The sequence below is a fragment of the Sarcophilus harrisii genome, chromosome 5 (assembly GCF_902635505.1).
Source record: "Sarcophilus harrisii chromosome 5, mSarHar1.11, whole genome shotgun sequence".
Taxonomy (NCBI): domain Eukaryota; kingdom Metazoa; phylum Chordata; class Mammalia; order Dasyuromorphia; family Dasyuridae; genus Sarcophilus; species Sarcophilus harrisii.
In genome coordinates, this window is record NC_045430.1 from 252953083 (window position 1) to 252971155 (window position 18073).

At 44.7% G+C, this 18073-nt stretch overlaps 2 protein-coding genes across 3 annotated transcripts; one reads left to right on the forward strand and one right to left on the reverse strand.

The window, feature by feature from the left end:
- Positions 1-508: 508 nt before the first annotated feature.
- Positions 509-10355, reverse strand: METTL6 (methyltransferase like 6). Of its 2 annotated transcripts, none has more exons than XM_031940260.1 (6): positions 10147-10355; positions 8735-9126; positions 8040-8174; positions 5003-5173; positions 3952-4093; positions 509-1915 (listed from the first exon to the last, which is right to left on the reverse strand). In XM_031940260.1, the coding sequence occupies exons 2-6, from the start codon at positions 9029-9031 to the stop codon at positions 1767-1769; spliced, it is 894 nt and encodes a 297-aa protein (XP_031796120.1). In that variant the 5' UTR covers positions 9032-9126; positions 10147-10355; the 3' UTR covers positions 509-1766. The 2 variants fall into 2 exon arrangements, with proteins under 2 accessions (XP_031796120.1, XP_003772057.2); XM_003772009.4 differs by lacking the exon at positions 10147-10355 and adding an exon at positions 10037-10130.
- EAF1 (ELL associated factor 1) lies at positions 10346-17309 on the forward strand. The gene is made up of 6 exons (XM_031940261.1): positions 10346-10553; positions 11331-11425; positions 11871-12007; positions 12764-12930; positions 14615-14851; positions 16370-17309. Exons 1-6 carry the CDS (start codon positions 10451-10453, stop codon positions 16414-16416), a joined length of 786 nt encoding a protein of 261 aa, XP_031796121.1. The 5' UTR covers positions 10346-10450; the 3' UTR covers positions 16417-17309.
- The last annotated feature ends 764 nt before the right edge of the window (positions 17310-18073 follow it).

Sequence of the window (18073 nt, forward strand, 5' to 3'; positions counted from 1 at the left end):
TTGCTCCAATATATTCTAACCACCTTTTCTCATCTGTTCTGGAGCTGTCATTGGGTCATCCAGGAGTGTCTTTGGACTTCTAAGAGGGCCCTGATGGCTCCTGGGTATTCAACCTGTGAGATCAATTGTCCATCTGCTGTCTCACCTTGCAACTAAGCCTTACTGCACTTGTCAAAATAAATAGCTGGGTCCTAAAACCAACATAGCAGGCCTAATGAAAAGGGAGAGTGAAAAGAGAGTTAATGTATTCTGTCTTCATTCTATTCTCTTGTAGATTTTTCTAGAGGCATCTGTGTTTGTGGCCAAACACTGTATTTGCTGGAGGCAGATACATCTGTTCCTAGCCCAAGGATGTGGGGAGCAGTGAAGAGAACACACTCTCATATACTTTCCCGAAAAAGAACAAATGACAATGACAAGATTCAGAAAATAAACAATCTCCTGCTGAAACATACATTTTGAGGGCTCCCCCCAAATGTATTCCTCCCTTTTCCTCCCATTCCCATAAAAGTTCAGAGAAGATTCCAAAATAAATTTATTAAAAATTTGTTTTCAATAAAAATATAAACTCGACTTTTCTCTTGGCTTGTTTTAAAATAATTCCCAGAAATAACCATTTATGGGACATCATGGTGCACAAGGACAGATAGAATTTGGGAATGTGAAGCTGACAGTGAAGAACAGAACAACTCCTCTTCAAACGGCAATGCCAACCCCCCACTCTTTAATAATGTAGTCCTTTAAGTTCTCTTCTACTCAGGACAGTTCCATAATCTGCTGGGGAAATCTGCATTTGTGGTAAAATTAAGCTGTACTGGAATCTTCCTCTAGACTTTTCTAATAGTCCAACCATGGAAATCGCAGTCAAGCTGTCCAACTAGACAAGAGGTATCAAGATCCTGTCCTTCTGGATCTCAAAGGCCATGAGCCACATCTTCTATTTCCCCTGGTGTGTGTACACCTCCTGACTGTATTTACTGAAACAAGACTGGGGTATGTGGCTCCCACTCTCTCCAGTCTTGGGAAGGGAGACTGGTATCTCCTGCTGGCACAGGGTCCTGCGTTCCTGAGGGTTCAACACCCAATGTGCCAACGGACCAGCATCACATAATGATGATTCCCTCCAGTGAAGGACTCCACGGATCCTTGCTTGGAGTCAACTTAGGAGACGTAGAGGGAGACACACGGGAGCACAAGGCCGAGAGCTAACTTGGCTAAAATCTCAAGCTGCTGCCCATTAGTCATGAAAGGTATCCCCTAGAATGTGCTTGAACAAGGGGGTGAGCCAGCTGCATTACCGAGAAGGCTCACAAACCCCCTTGGGCAATCCTGAGCAGGGATCCTAAACCTCTCTCTGTGTCTCAGACCCTCTGGGAGTCTGTGAAACTTAGAACACCTGTTCTCAGAATCATGTTGTTAAATGCATAAGATGCATAGGATTACAAAGAAGACCAAATGTACTGAAATATGTTTGAGAAAAGTTCCCCAATACAGGGTAAGAAGTCTGACCCAAGAAGGCCTCCAGTGGGTGCTGGGGATCCTCCATAGAGCACCTGGGGAGGACCCGGACAAGAACTGGGGAGAATGAGGTGTGGATGACCTTGTGCTCTCACACTGGAGGAAAGGTCCCCATCTGGGAGATGGCAGATCCTCTGAAGAACTGGATTCCTAAATTGTGACTAAAATGTTAACTTTTAATCATGAGCCTCTGTCCCAAGTTGTTAGATTCTGTGAAAGATTGAGACTTGTAGCCACAATAGCGAGAATTACGGTGTTCTTGGAGGCTTCCGAAATTTGCTCTGAAGAAAAACTCTTGGTACACATAGGCCTTCTTTTTTATTCACGGTTTCTCGGAGCACATACTCATTGACCACTTCTTCATATCCTGTTGCCTTGAAGAGCTGAGCCAGGAATCCTAGAAGAGACAAAGTAAATGGCACTGATGATCTCAGGAGAGCTTTTTGATCACCTCACCAGGTCAAGGCAGAGTGGGAAGCTAAGAGCATGTTTTTACTTTAAACAAGTGAATATTTTACTTTGATATTTAGGGGAGATTATACTTTAATGGAAAAGGAAAACACGATCCCATTTCCTCCAAGCTCACTGTTTTTTACACTCACAAATGGAATATTTTAATTCACAACAAATGGCTTCATAGGCTCGTGAACCGGAAGGGACCTCTTTTCCAAAGTCACACATGAATGATGGAGCAGAACCAGAATGAAAGAAGTTTCTGACTCCAAGTTCTTTTTTTTTTTTTTTTTTTTAAATTTAATAGCCTTTTATTTACAGGTTATATGCATGGGTAACTTTACAGCATTAATAATTGCCAAACCTCTTGTTCCAATTTTTTACCTCTTATCCCCCATCCCCTCCCCCAGATGGCAGGATGACCAGTAGATGTGAAATATATTAAAATATAAATTAGATACACAATAAGTATACATGACCAAACCGTTATTTTGCTGTACAAAAGGATTCAGACTCTGAAATATTGTACAATTAGCTTGTGAAGGAAATCAAAAATGAAGGTGGGCATAAATATAGGGATTGGGAGTTCAATGTAATGGTTTTTAGTCATCACCCAGAGTTCTTTCTCTGGGCATAGCTGGTTCAGTTATGAACTCCATTTTAGAACTCTTGTCCCACTATTCATTTTAGGGGCTCCACCTTTATGTTATCTTTTTTTGGTGCCTTTTATGTCTGACTCCAAGTTCTAAGTGGTTTCTGTGATCCCACATGGTCACTCATCCAAAGACTCCTCCTCTTCCAGATCACACATTTCTAGCATAAAGGGGGATAGCTCCAATTGCCCCAGATAAACTGCCTTCCACACGTGCAGGGTAGGTTTCCCATTTAATTCATTTCAATGGTCAGAAATACCTGCTCTGTGCCCAGCACAGTGCATTAATGATCCTTCAAAAGATGAGCAAGCATTCATTAAGCCCCTACTACATACCAGACAGGCAAGAGTTGAACAATGTACCATGTCCCCATTTAAGTCAAAAGAAAAGACAAGAATTTGAAAAAAGGCCATGCTCACAAAAACATTCAACCCCTGGCTGCTTTACTCTCAGCATCTTATTAATTCTGTTCCTCAGGGAGCAGGAGAACTCAAGTAAAAATCCTGGTGACTGTATCATAACCTCTTTCTCCTCCCATGAAATGAAGACCGAGTCCAAAGCACTCTGCAATGTACAATCATCCCTAACCCAATGACCCTTTAGAAGGTCTTGGCTTAAAAAACAATGAAGTGGAAGGCTTAAACTCCTTTAACAAGCTTCCCTCATTCATTTCAATCTCAGGAGATTTGTTTTCCATGGCATCCTTGCCTACCTACGAGAGCCTGCTGCTCCCCTTGAGCTCCTGACAATTAAACATAGCCCACCTGACTGCTGCTGCGACATTTTCCTCCTCCTCTCTCCGCCAAACTGTTCTCCGAGCCACCTCAGGCTGTATTTCTTCTTGACTGCGTCTTCCTACCCACATTTACCTCTGGCTCCCCTCCCAGCCATTGCACAGAAATGGCTTTGAAAGGTCCCCAATGACTCACTTCCCCTTAAATCCAGTGTCTTTTCTCCACTCTCATGCTCCCTGACCTTGGCGGCCTCTGTCCCCATTGAACACCCCCTCTATGATGCTGTTTGTAATACAGGGCTTCTTTTCCACCTCATGTATTACTGGATCTCTCACCACTCCCCAGCCCAGCATTCTCTTTCTTTACTTCTCCATTTTTTCATTCAGAAAGAATATCCACTTTTATGGAATCTACACGAGCCCTTCTAAATTCTGTCCCTCTTCTTCCTAGTCCTTTTATCTTCAGGGTTTTGTAGACATTTTTGTTAGATGACTTGGCTTCCCCTCCAAAAACCTAAGAATTAATTATAATTCAGACAATTGAAGAGTGACAAAAAGCACTTTAAAGGGAAATAACCCTTTTATTCTTCTTACCATCAGTAAAGAAATACGCTCTGGTGCCATCTTGTCTAACGTAAAAATTTTCTCCCAACTTGTTGCCAGCTTTAAACCGAAGCATCGCGTGATCATTCAGCCCATAGTCTCGAAACAAGACACATTTACCTGGCTTTAACACCTAGTAAACACAAGCATATATTGCACATTATTTCCATGTAGTAAGTAAAAATTCACTAAAAAATTGAAAGTCAAGTGAAATCTCCTTAGTTGAAATGCTATTAATTCAAGCTTGTGAAAGTTCTGAGTTGACCCAAACTGGATTATAGATGTGACGTGTGGCATAACAATCAAATGAATGAATAAAAGGAGACTGCAGGCTAAATTGTTTAAGAGAATGAATTTTGAACACAACTTTTAGTGGTTGTATTCATTCCTGCAAACACTTTGAGAACAAAAAAAAATCTAGGTTCAGGGCTTTATCTAGAAGGAACTTTCCTTTGCAAAGTTATTTCAGAAAAGAAAGATCCTTTCTTTGTCAAAGGCCATATTCTCTTAACACTTAACAGGATTTAATCGCTACATGTTGCATGTTACTTAGGGGCCATCAGATCTTCAAAAATGAGTATTTTATAAACCTATGTTAGCAGCTAAGCTTCTTAAGGTTAGGAAGGCTGACTTTTTCTCTATATTCTCAAACAGTCACTACAAGTCCAGTTGATCTGTGGCTAGCCTGAAGCTAACCAGCTTCATTTTCTGGGACCAAAAGGCATGAGGTATCATTTGCAACCCATACAATTTTTGTTTTAAAGTACTGAAATTTGTTATCTTATGTCCACATGAGAAATATTTTAACTATTATTCAAAGTTTATCTGTCAGCTCCATGAAGCAATTATTAAGTGTCTGAATCAATTTACAGCAATTTTTTTTCTATTTACAAAAATTGCTTTGACTCACATTATCTCCAGAGTAAAGACTCAGTTTCTGATCTCTAACACACGAACAGTACAATAGACTGAAAGAAAGGTGCTTCCCAAAAGCTTTCCAGGGAGCATGATTTCAAAGTCACCTCATCAGGCCCTCATCTACCTTGTAAACATTTTGCAAGACCAGGTGCATCTTGTCAGGATGAACAGCAGAAAGCACAAATATCAAGGTGACCACATCGACAGAGGCTGCGGGGACATGTTCCAGGAGATCATCTTGGGTTAGATCACAATGGAACGCCTTACATCGCTCAGCATCATACAGAGGGTTTTGCTGTTCAGTAGGGAAGGGAGAAAAACATGACAAATGGTTTCATAATTAAATCATGGCAACACTGAAATAATTCAAATTCAACATTTATTATATAATTACATGCAAATAATTGTATTAGACAATGGAAAAACAAAGAAAAAAAATTAGATTGTCCTTGCCTTTACACTACTGGGGAGGGCTCGAGCTGAATTAACCCAATAGTATAAATAACTTCATGAAAACATGATGTCAGATGAAACCCTTTGACAGAGGGCAGTGACTTTGGCAATAATAGGTATAAATCAAGTAATAAGCCAAATGTCATTGGCTGTTTCATTATATTATGGATAATGCTGATCATTTTATAACATCGTAACACAGTTCTGTGGGATTATAATGGTTTGGTTACAGCATATGCAACTGATACTATGGGAAATGTCAGAGCAAAGTTATACAGGATCTGCCCCTGCTACAGAGTATAGAGAAAGGATTACTTGTAGTTCATTAAACAGATATAAAGTGAAAATCTCTCATAAAGTAATTAATTTGCAAATACTGCTAGAAATCACAGGCTCTCTTTCTTGCCCCTGGCATTTTATTTACAGCAAAAGTCTCTAACACTTAAAGATTGTTCTAAATAACAGGATTTAATTGCTACAAGTTGCATTTTACTTAGGGACCATCAGATCCTCAAAAATGTATATTTTATAAGCCTATGTTAGCAGGTAAGCTCCTTAAGATTAGGAAAGCTGACTTTTTCTTAGTAGCCATAGAGTATCTAGTATATAGTAAATACTTGGAAAATGCTTGGTGACTGATAGAGGGTCAAAGAGATAGTTTAAAAAAAAAAAAAAAAAAAAAAAAAAAAAAAAGCCCAAGCCCCAAATCAAAAAAGATAATCTATGGTCACTTCTTAGTAATTTAAGAGCTGACTATACATTTGGAAAACTAGATAAGCCCAGTGGGTATGAGCAAGCAAATATCAAGAAAGGGCGTGCCCACGCTCCTCCCTCCTGACATTCTCAGCCTCCTAAGCAGGGCCCAAGGAGGTGCTTCCCCAAACCACTTAGGCTCTCCAGGAGCAGTCATCAGTCTGAAAGTGGAAGGACAAACAAAAATCTCCTTGATCATAAGAAATTTCTTCTTTAGCTCCCTCAGAGTCAGCTACACCAAGGGTATTAAGGCTAAGAATGGGAGGGGAAGAAAGGAAAAGTCCGTTTCTGCAGTTGTAGGCTCCCACCCTGTCTTTCTTCTTTGCCCAGTCAAATTCTTCCTGTAGCCCTCAGGAAAGTACAAATGGAACCCAAATTCACTTCCTCCTCTCCTTCTCTCACTGCCCATTATTTCTGTTCACCAAAACCCCAAATAGCAAATGAATTAAGGAAGAAGGCCCAGAGTCGGTAGGTGGTGGTAGGATGCAGAACTGGGCCATGTTCCCTTCCTTTCCAACCTCATGGCTACCTTGAGGTTTGGGATCACATGGCTTTTAGCTCTCAGCATGTATTTTCAAGTATTTCAATCTTGAGAGACTGCATGGGGAAGGGAATAGAAAGCTGGCTTCAAAGTCGGGAAAAGCTGGATTACAGTCCTGCCTCCAGCTTCTACTGGTGTGACATGGAAAAGGTCTCTCAGGCTTTCAGGGCTTGGTCCAGGCAAGCTGAATGGCCTATACTCCAGGTCTAGTATGTTATGTGCATCCACACAAACAAACACAAGAGTGAAGATATATACTTGTATAGAAGTATCCACATTTGCGTGTTCTAACACACCATAAAATATAATTTTTTTGTCAAGACAGCTTACAACTTTGTGAAGACATCCTTTTGGCTCATGTTTACGATAAGGATTTCCTCCTCTAAAGTCCATTCAAAGTATTCCTGCTCTGAGGCAGGATACAACACACACACACACACAATGTGTATATATATATATATATATATATATATATATATATATATATATAAAATGCCATCAACTTTTCACAGTCTGAGTGGACTGCCAGCTAGGGGTGAGTCAGCAGCCTCCAACCAAACGTGGTTGGGATATGAGCACAGGCCCCACGGATATCGGTGAAGGATCTGCTCTCAGAAGCCCCTGGCTGTACAATGCACTTTTTCCTCCAATGAGAGAAGGGCCAAACTTAAGGGAAATTCTACCATGGGCAAAGTCTTCAAGCCTCTGGGGGTTAGAAGCCAAGTGTTCGAGGAAACAAAGTTTTGCTGTCTGGCCCTGGTCAGAGCACGTCTTTTTACGGGGTTCCCTGGATGACACCACTTCCTCCTAGAACAGGGATCATGAAGCTGTAAGACCTGGTACCTCCCAAGCCAAAATAGGAGCAGCTGACAGAAGTGGGGTGTTTGGTTGCGGACGTGAGAGCCGCCTGCAAATGCCTGAAATCTGACCCACAGGCCTGCCCTGCTGAGCCCTTGGGGACAGATGGAAACTGCAGGAAGGCAGATTTCAGGGCAACACCAGCAAAGATGTTTAACAGTTAGTGCTGATCTAAAATAGGAGTGGATCACTGAGTCTTCATGATGCACTTGCTGAGGATGTCCTTTCAAAGTCTCTTCTATGCTTCCAAATCATGAGTCAGTTGTCAGAGGTCACGAGCTGGGTGAGAAAACTTCTCCTTTTTTTTTTTTGCCAATTACCCAAAGGGTCACTACCTAAAAGCTGCTGGCAGAAGAATTAATCTTGCAGTTGCAGTATTCTGCATCCACACAACCAATTTGCCCTTTCACAATTAGTGCTAAATGGTAACATCCGTTAAAAGAGCAAAGAATTAATTTAGCCTGGATTGTGCTCAAACTTGTATGGAAACAGCAGTTTTTATCTGCTGAGAAACCTCCTTCTTAAAGAAATATTATCACATGCTTATTACACCAACCTTAACGTACTCGATGGCCCGGGGTGAGAAGTCACAGGCGTAAGCAAAGATATTTAGATCTTCTTCTAGAAGTGGGAATAGACAGTTTCCAACCCCACAGCCAGCTTCAAGGATAGTCAACTTCTGATCATCAAACTGGGGGAAAGAAGAAGAGACTGTTGTATTTGCATGATCAGCAAAAGAAACTGATAATTCTCTTTTATTAAAAATTCAGGTCTTATATCTGAATAGAAAGCATATGATAATTTCATATTCTATTTCTGTTCTCTTAATTTGTGTTAGATTAAGTTTCAGCTGGTTTGCTGGCCAGCTGTATTCTCTATGTCACAAGCACCAATTTAGCTTAATAAGATGCCCAGATTTAGGACACTCAGAAGAACAGAAAAACTCCCCCTTGACTAGAGTGCTAAGCATTTAATGAATCTTGACACCTGAGACCCAATTATTGGTATTTATTCAGTACTCACAGAGATAAAGTTAACCATAGTCAACCAATTTATTAGGTGCTTATCGTGTGCTAAGTGTGCAGTGCTGGTACTTCTGGGCTGGAGAGGGGCCTCAGGAGTCTCTGACACTGCTGGGTCCAGTAACTCAGCTCCCTCACCCCATAAATTACAAAGGGCATCAGCCCCAGGAGTCCCTGCTCCCTCTTCAGGCCTCATCTTTCCTATAAGAAGCATTGTCAGAGGGCTTACCTCCCTAGAGGACCTGAGTTCCTCGAACTCTCTGGTGGTCCAGTGTCTATCTCTGAAGAAATTGGTACTATTTCTCTTGTAAAACAGGTCCCAGTTCTTCTGGGCCTCTTTTTCCAGTTTGGCTTGTTTAAAGGCAGACACCACGGGACCACTGCCGTTTTGCTTGGCCAGTTCTCCAGGACCCAGAAGCCTGGTGGCTTGTCCTTTCTCACAAAGTGGATCCTCTCCACAGCTTGACATTGCCGACTGCGATCCTATGGAAGAGCCCTCCGTCTTGTCATTCCCAGACAAACTCATCTCCCCACAGCCCTTTTTGAGGAGAACTTTTTAATTATGTTTGCCAGTCTTCATTTTCAGGAAACCTATTCCCACAGCTCAAGCCAGATCGGGAGCTAAAAAAGGAATAAAAATGAAAGTACAATGAGAAGTGAAGCATTTTCAGGTGGATAAAGTAAAATGAGATGGAACGGATAAAGCAGATCCACAAATGAAGTGGGTAGTTCCCACTTAGCAACAATCCGGGTCTTACTGCCCGATGAAAGCAGCGGATACTTTTATGTTTTATTCCTGTGGTTTTTTTGTAACTTTAGAAGTTACAAAGTAACTGGTTTGCGGTCTGCGGTTTTAAGTGTAGCACACAGGAGGGGCAATAATGAGATGACTGCAAAGCACCCGGCCGGCGGCTGGCACACAGTGGGCGCTTCGGCGGCTGTTACTGCCTCCGCTTCCCCTCACTTGCATGTCCCCCGAGGACCACAGCAAGCCTGCTCTCACTTAAAGCCTGGCTAGGCCCGCACGGGGCTCCGGTCCATATTTATTAAGCGCCTACTCCGAGGTCTCTGCCTGATTTTCTTTACCCCCAATGAGCGGGAACAAGGAAATAACGGCACATGTTGGGGTTTGGTATCCATCCCCCCCGCGGGTCCCCCTGCCCCTGCCCCCCTTGTGGTGCTCCGGGAGCGTCACCCCGAGGGCGGGCCTCTCGGCATTTCCAGGGCTGGGCCCCAAGGGCATGGCTGGGGGCTAACGCCCCCGATTCTACAGATAAGGAAACTGAGGCCCGAGGACGTGGGGGGGAGTCTTGCCCACGGGGGCGCTGCTAGATCCGAACCGGGCTCCTCCGACTCCGCCCTGATCTCGGCACCCAATTTTTGCAACCCGGGCGGGGTGAAGAGGAGAGGGGAAGGAGAGAGCTACGCGTCGCCACACAACTCATGAGTGGAGGGTTCAGACAAGGACTGGGTGGCGAGGGCCTCAGTTTCCTCATCTGCAGGATGGGCGCGGCCTCCTGGCGTTTCCTACCTCCCGGACTAGGGACGAGAAAGGAACTCCAGAGTCCGGAGCGCCCCGGCAGGCTGAGAAGGCACGTGCCCCACCCCCCCACCCCCGAGGAGAACTCCCTGCGGGCGGACCGGAAGTGCTCTCGGCCACGGGTCTCGGTCGGAACGATTTTGTCCCAGCACTTCTCCTCCCCCTTCCGGTGGGGGCGGAAGCTCCGCCCCATTCCGCTTAGATTCCTGCCCCGGCGCGGCGTCAGGGCAGAAAGCGATTCCGGCTTCTGCGGAGGGTCGCGCCCGCCCCCGTCGGCCTCGGAGCGGAGCGGTGTCCCCGCTGCACCGGTCCCCCGGCCTCTGCCGGAAGTGCTGCCGGCCCTCGGGGCGGCGCCGGAGCGGCCCCGGGCGGTGAGAGAGGCCGCTCCCCCACGGGGAAAGGGCCATGAACGGCACCGCCAACCCGCTGCTGGACCGAGAGGAGCACGGCCTGAAACTCGGCGAGAGCTTCGAGAAGCGGCCCAAGTCCTCCTTCCACACGATCCGCTGTGAGTGCGCGCGGGGCCGGCGCCCCGGGGGGCGGGGGGGAGGGGACGCTGGTCGGGCCCCGAGGTGGAACCTTCCCCAGCGGGGCCTCCCGGGATGGGGCCTTCCTGAGAACCCTCCCCCCCCCCTCCGCGGGGCCTTCCCGAGATCCCCCTGGGCCGGGGCCTCCTCCCACTCGGAACCTCGGCCCCGCCGGCCGGGGCTCTCTGGAGATGGACGCGGGCGGGGGGCGGGGCATGGAGGAAACCCCCGGGGGGAGGACGTGGCTCTAAACCCGGTCTTTCTGGACTGGCCAGAGGGGGAGGGACGCGTGGCTCCGCGTCCCTCGTAAAGCCCGGGGCCCCCCCCTGAGGGAGGCCCTGCGCTGATCGGGGTAAGGTGACCTGCCCGGGGTCACCCAGCCGGCTCCGATCCTCCGGCTCCGGAAAGTCTCTTCTGGGACTCCCAGCCGGCGGAGGGCAGGGTCGGAGCCTCCGAAGGCTTTGGGGGGGGCCCGATGTCTGGGTGACACCCCCCCCCGGCTCGCAGAGGGGGCTGGCCGTGCGCCTCCAGACCCCGAGGCCCTCCCGGCTACTCGGGTCCCTCCTGTGAGACGCGGCAGAAGAGACTCGGTTGCCCCCGACAAGTCCAGAGCCCCGTGCCGGATAAATGACAAGCACCGGGAGCCCCTTTAGAACCTCCTTTTTAATGCATCCACCCTTGTGGGTGTGAAAGATGGTTTGGGTGGGAAAGCGTCCCCACAGGGCCAGAAACACCGACCCGCCTTTTGTCACCTTCAGATGATTTCAAACCAGCATCCATAGACACGTCGTGCGAGGGGGAGCTCCAGGTGGGCAAGGGGGACGAGGTCACCATCACGCTGCCGCACATCCCCGTGAGTCCGGGCCCTGGTCTCGGGTGTCTGTCCGGGGGGGGGGGGGAGTCTGAAGAGGGGGGGTGATGTTGGAGGTGCTGGGATCGAGTCTTCTCAGGGGGCCCCTGTAGCCTGTGCGGGCCGGCTGATTGAGGGGCCCGGCAGAGGGGAAAAGCCTGCTTTTGTCTCTGCATCTCCCAGCTGGCCCCTTTGCTGCCCGTTAGTGTGCCATCATGCTGCCATCCCTGGGGAAATACAAAAGCCAAATCTGAAGTCAGTCCAGGGTATTCCATGTTCACAATTTTAATGGTAGGAAAAAGACGGAACTACTTCTTCGAATTAGTTGAGGAATTTTTAAAAATGTTTTCACGTTCCCTGACCATTTTAAAAGATAGTCACTTTTCTAATCTGTGCTTGTTCTGTATGTCATTTTGGGATTACTGTCTTGTTCTTTTATTTTAAACAGGGATCTACACCTCCAATGACTGTTTTCAAAGGAAACAAAAGACCATATCAGAAAGACTGTGTTCTCATCATTAATCATGACACTGGTGAATATGTGTTGGAAAAACTCAGTAGCAGCATTCAGGTCAAGAAGACAAGGTATGTATCCATTGAGTCCATACCAGCATCCACCACTTGGCCCATCTGCCCCAGAGCCCATCCCAGGCTCTCCTGGGAGATGGGAGAATAGGCCCTGGGTCTCTATCAGTAGAAGGGTTGGTTTAGTAGATAATTCCTAGCAAGTTCCTTGAAGCACCCAGGGGTTAGCAATCTGTCCAGGACACAGGCTTGAAAGTGCCAGCTCTTCTCAACTCCAGCACTCCATCCACTGCCGTTCTGCCCTCCTGAGGGGTACACCAGGGTGGAGAATGAAAGTCAAAGGGCCAAAGTTAAAACCAGCTCAGGGTCATATGGTGAGGAAGGGCAGTACTCAGGCCCCAGTGGACCTGTTCCAAGTGTTGTGCTCCATCAGGGAAGACACTTACCTTTCCCTTGGTTACATCAGTTCAGTTAGCAGGTTCATTCATATGTTTCCAAGTGTAAGTTACCGCATGAAGAGTATTTTTCTCAAACAAAACCTGAACCACACAAAATAATTTTCTGAATTGTCATTTTGTTGACATGTTTGAGAAAACAGACTTTATTTTGGCACCTAGCATTGTAATGGAAAAAGAATATTATCATAGACTTTTATAGGGTGAAAGAACAAACTCTTAAGCATGATGTAGTTTAGATTACTGTATTTAAAATGCATAATTTAGTTTTCATGTGTAATAGAACCAGAGAGCTTTAATCCATTGGAACGTTCCTAAACTTTATAATCTAGGTTCGTTAAATATTTTGCACTTGTTTCAGAGCTGAGGGAAGCAGCAAAATCCAGGCACGAATGGAACAGCCCCCTGCACGGGCACCACCGCCTCCCATGCCATTTAGAGCCCCAATGAAGCCACCGATTGGACCAAAAACCTCTCCTGTGAAAGATAACCCTTCCCCTGAACCCCAGTTGGATGACATAAAGAGAGGTAAATAACGGTTTGTGGAATCTTTCTCTTCAAGAAAAATAGACAAGAAGAGGTCTTTTAAGCATCTGTGATGTGATTTGGTGCTTGGCATTTCCACATAAGGATTCTGCTTTTTAGGACACAGAGACACGAGCTGTACTTGTTTTGCTTGGGGACTTCCCAGGATGCTTAGGAAGGTTATTTCAGGAATTAGTGACTTGAAATCCCTGAGCAGTTCAGAATTTAAACAAACACATACTGTGGACATGAAACACACACAAGGCAAAATATTAAACCTCTGGTCAGTTGGGAAGCCTTGAATATCATGCAGTTTCCTCTTTGTGGGAGTGTTACCTTGGGAATAAAAGGCCATATTTATAAATATTGATTGTTTCATTCACGTTATTCTTTGTTGAAGATGTGTGGATGTGAGCAAGGATGGTAGAATTGAGCAACAGTAAGACCTGGTGAATCAGGCCCTGTCTTGTATCTCCCATTAAAATGTAAGCTCTCTGAGAACAAAATTGAGGTGATTGGTGGGAATTTTGGGTAACTCTCCCCAGTTACCCTCAGGTACTTCCTCTGGAAAATGTGAGATTTAGTACTTTCCAATTGGAGGGATATTGAGACTGAGTCACACTACAAGTCTATGAAATGCTTCAAACACTGCAGATGCTAATAGATATCAATTATTGAGATAGGAAGGGGCATTGATAAGTAGCCCCTTCTGAACAGTTTCCTGTTAGCAAAGGGCTTCACAAACCAGATGGTGAATGTAAAAAGCAAAATAACCACGCACTAGTGCGTAGTTTCAGTTTTCAGGAACTCTGTGATACTTTCTGCTGCAGGCATTAAGAACGTTTTTTCTTAGGGTGTTCAGGCTATTTTTCTGACTTACTGGAATGTTAAAGACTCCCTCTCTTTATTTGAGTAATTGTGGATCATGAATACCTAATCATATCTGGTTATACAAATATATATTTCCTGTTGGAAATAGGTGAATAGATTGTACCATATGTGGCCAGGAAGATTTGGGATGTTTTACACATCAATGTATGAAACGGGTAGATTCCAGCAATGGATAATGTGTTTGCAAGAAGAATTAAAATACAGATTTGATTTTAAATCCTGCGATTGCATTTTAGCCAAATCTGTTGGCAAGAACACGATTTATAAAATGTTAAGTGTCTTCCTAAAGATGTTCTTAACAGTGGGGTGGAGCAGAACTCATAGTGACCTCAAATGCCATTTATACCTAGTCCAGCCCCTTTAAGAGGGGGAAATAGAGTCCCTGGGAGTTTAAATGGCTCATCTGCTATCATTCAGGTGTAAGCACCAGAGACAGGATTTGAGCCGCAGTCCTCAAGCTCCAGAGCCAGGCTGCCTAAGCAGTCTGGCATTTTCTTCTCCATATGATCAGTGTCATTTACATCAGTTCCTTCTGTTCCTAGGATCTTAAAAGGCCTTGAGAAGATTGATTCAGCTATTGATGTCTTTGGAGATGTGAACTTTTTGGCTCACATTTTGAATCTTTTCTCCTTATTAACAGTTTCATATTATAAATGAAATCACGTGTGTGTGTGTGCATATATGTGTATCAATTCATATAATAAATGCATAGTTTGCAGAAATTTTAAATACTATTCCTTAAGAATGCAGCAGGACCTGTTTTTCTCCTAATCCACCAGCTGCCATTCTGTTTCAGAGCTGAGAGCCGAGGTGGAGATCATTGAGCAGATGAGCAGCAGCAGCGGCAGCAGCTCCTCCGACTCGGAGAGCTCCTCGGGCAGTGACGATGACGACAGCTCCAGCAGCGAAGGCGAGGAGCCAGCCGCCCGAGCCTCGCCCTCCCAGCCTCCTCACCAGCAGTTCAGTCACAGAAACCCTGTGGCCAATGGCACCAGCCGGCCCCCCGGGAATAACCAGCTGATGAACACATTGCGTAAGTGGGGAGCAGCCCGGGCCCCTCTGCTCAGTCATGTAGTAGCAGCCACTTGGCCCCACGTCAGGTCCCAGCCCAAGTTCACTTCAGTTTTTGGATTGCATTTTACACTGTTGACTCATACTAAGGCTTAGGAATATCAGCATAAAAAGGAATATTCTCATTGTTCACTATACCTGAAGAAATATGTAATATCAATAGTTATATGTGACCTGCAAGAATTTGGGGCTTGTGGGAGATTCTGATCACTGAAGGGGACAGTGATTATTGACTTCAGTATATATCAGGGACATCGTCAAGCATAAACTGGTCTTTTAGCCTTCTCCCTGCGCACATGCAGCTGAATTCCCAAAAATGCTGTCCCAGATGTTTGCACAGCCAAGCTTAGAGTCAATCTGGCCTAATCATTCAGGGTCCTTTGTACTTTTCCCGTTTCCTTGAGAGTCTCAGTCGCCCAGCTTTGTAGCTGCTGTGATCTCCCATGAACACCTCATCTCAGAGAGCCTGAGGCTGCCAGCACCTGCTTTATGAAATTCTTTTGTATTTCTTATAGATGTAGATATAGATATCATCTCTCCCCCAATAGAATATAAGCTCCTTGAAAGCAGGGACTGTATCTTTTTTGTATGTTATGTCATCAGGCTGTTCCCTAGCAGCTAGCATATTTTTTAGTCCTGACAATTTTCTTCATTGGCATGGGAGAACTCCCCATACCAGCCAGTGCATTAGCTGTTCTGCTGCCGATAGTCTCAGAGTCTTTTGGGACACAGCTGAAGGGACCAGCTCTGGGTGATAGCCCACGAGACTTAAATCTAGGTCTTACAGCACACATTGACATATTACGCATTTAATCCTTGTTGATTTTTGTCCTCAGTGGAAGGGGGCCTCCATTGGCCCAGGGGGCTCTGGCCACTAGGAATGGACATAGGAGTACAAGGGGGTTCAGGCACTCAGTATCTCAATATCTGGCAGTATTTTACTGCAGCCAATTAAAAAGAGAAGAGGAAGAGGAAGGACAATCTGGATGAGGAGGCTCTGTTGGATCTTTCTATGCCCCTAATCTGATTATACTGCCTGTCTTTACTGATGAATGTTGTTCCCTATTGTGTTTAATCTGTGGAGGAATTGGAAACTCTGACAGTAACAGTGAGGAAACTAATTGAGTTAGCTCTGCTCCTCTTATAAGAATTGGTGGTTCAACTGAGTTAACTCATCACAAGCAGATATAAATTAAATGTAATGTCTCTCCCCAATCCCCATTGCTGATCCAAGCATATGTAATTATAGGTTTCTTACAGTTTCAGCATTACTGAAACCCAACCCAGCAGCATCACTATATTAAATTAATAAAATTGGGGAGTCTGTCATAATACTAACCAAAATGATTTTTTTTAAAAAGTTGTCCTTGTAAGTTTTAAAAGATAATTCTTTATTTGGTGATGTTGAAAACTGGCAGCCAAAGAATTTTTAGGCATTAGCTTTTAATTCTGTGATTCTGCTTTTGATCTGTTCTCACAGGAAATGATTTACAACTAAGTGAGTCTGGCAGTGACAGCGATGACTAGCATTGGAGCTTCCTGCATCTGTCTGTGGTAGAACACCCGGGAAGCTGGAGGACACAAGCAGAAACCCACCACCAAGGAGAGCACTTGGCCATTAGTGAGCCCTGAATTGTCACTGAGCCCGAGCAGGAGTGCTCTTGTATATATTATGTGAATACAGTTTTAAAAGTTTTACCTAGGTCTGTAGAATAATTAACTAGGAAAGTTTTGTTGTTTTTTGGTTAACATTGTGGATGGAAAACCTGATCAGTTGGTGGGGTGGGGAATTAAGGGTATGGGGTGTTGGGTATCTTGGTTTTTTAAAGGTTGAGTGATAGATATCCTTGGCAGTCACTAGTTTGGACGTGTCATCTTCATTGCCGAAGCAAATTCTTTGGCCTTTGGGGGGGAAAACAGCACCCCTAGAGTGTATCCAGACCAAGTGGGGAAGTATAAGAGAGCCTGAGGCACACTTCTACTTAATAACAGAGATGGGTGTAAAACCCAAGGTTCCAGCACTTTCTGTACTGTACCATAATGCCTCCCATTATATTTAATTCATCAAATATTTATTGAACACCTACTGTGTGCAGAGCTTAGGTATGTAGCAGAATCAATGATCTGTGTACATAGAGCAATCAGATACATATTGGAGCTTTGTAGCTAGACTGTGAAAGTCATGACTACCGTGTTACTTCTAGTTTGAATTTGAGCCAGTAAAAGCTGGCTCTGTACAGGACAGAAGAACCTTATGTGGAGGAGCAGTGACTGGATGACATTGGAGTTATAAGAGGAAAACCATGAGTCCGTGTCCAGCTTTCACTGGACATAATTGATTCAGTGGATTTTAAAAGGAATGATTTAAAAAAAAAATAATAGGAATGGGTATAAGTAATAGGGGTTAGAGGAGAAAACTACTGAATGTATGAACTAGAAGTGAGTTTTTAAAAATATCCCAGGAGGAGTTTGAAAGTATCAAACAAGAGTACCATAACTCTACTTGATTTGGGGATTCCCCTTCCCCCCACACCCCCATGCTTTTTATACAACTGTTTAAATTACAAGTTGTATTTTTATATAGCTGGAAGCAAGACAAAATATGTCCTATTTTGTACAGATCATCTGCAAAATTCTTAAAATACTGACAAAATGAAAAGGTTGTTCTCAGATAGCAATCCCAAGTTACGATTAAGTGTACCTTATTAAATGGACATGCAGTAGGTCTCCCTACAATCTAAATCAGGGGTCCTCAAACTACAGCCCATAGGCCAGATGCGACAGCTGAGGACGATTATTCCCCCTCACCCAGGGTTATGAAGTTTACTTTTACTATAGTCTGGCCCTTCCAACAGTCTGAGGGACAGTGAACTGGCCCCCTATTTAAAAAGTTTGAGGACCCCTGATCTAAATGAACATCCCATTGCCAATAATTGGAATACATTTTTCTAAATACAAGAAAATTCTTTTGCTTATGTTTGCTGGGCATAATAGATTTCAAATTAATTTCTGGCCTATTGCCTTCCTGACTTAAGCCTCCTTTTTATTCCCACCATTTCCCTACCTGTCAACTCTTCGATAGTAGTTCTGAAGTAGAAGGAAAATTTGAGTCTAAACATGGGATACAAGACACATGGGGGAAGCTCAAAGGCATACTATTAAGTGGAGTCATAGAGAGCCAGAG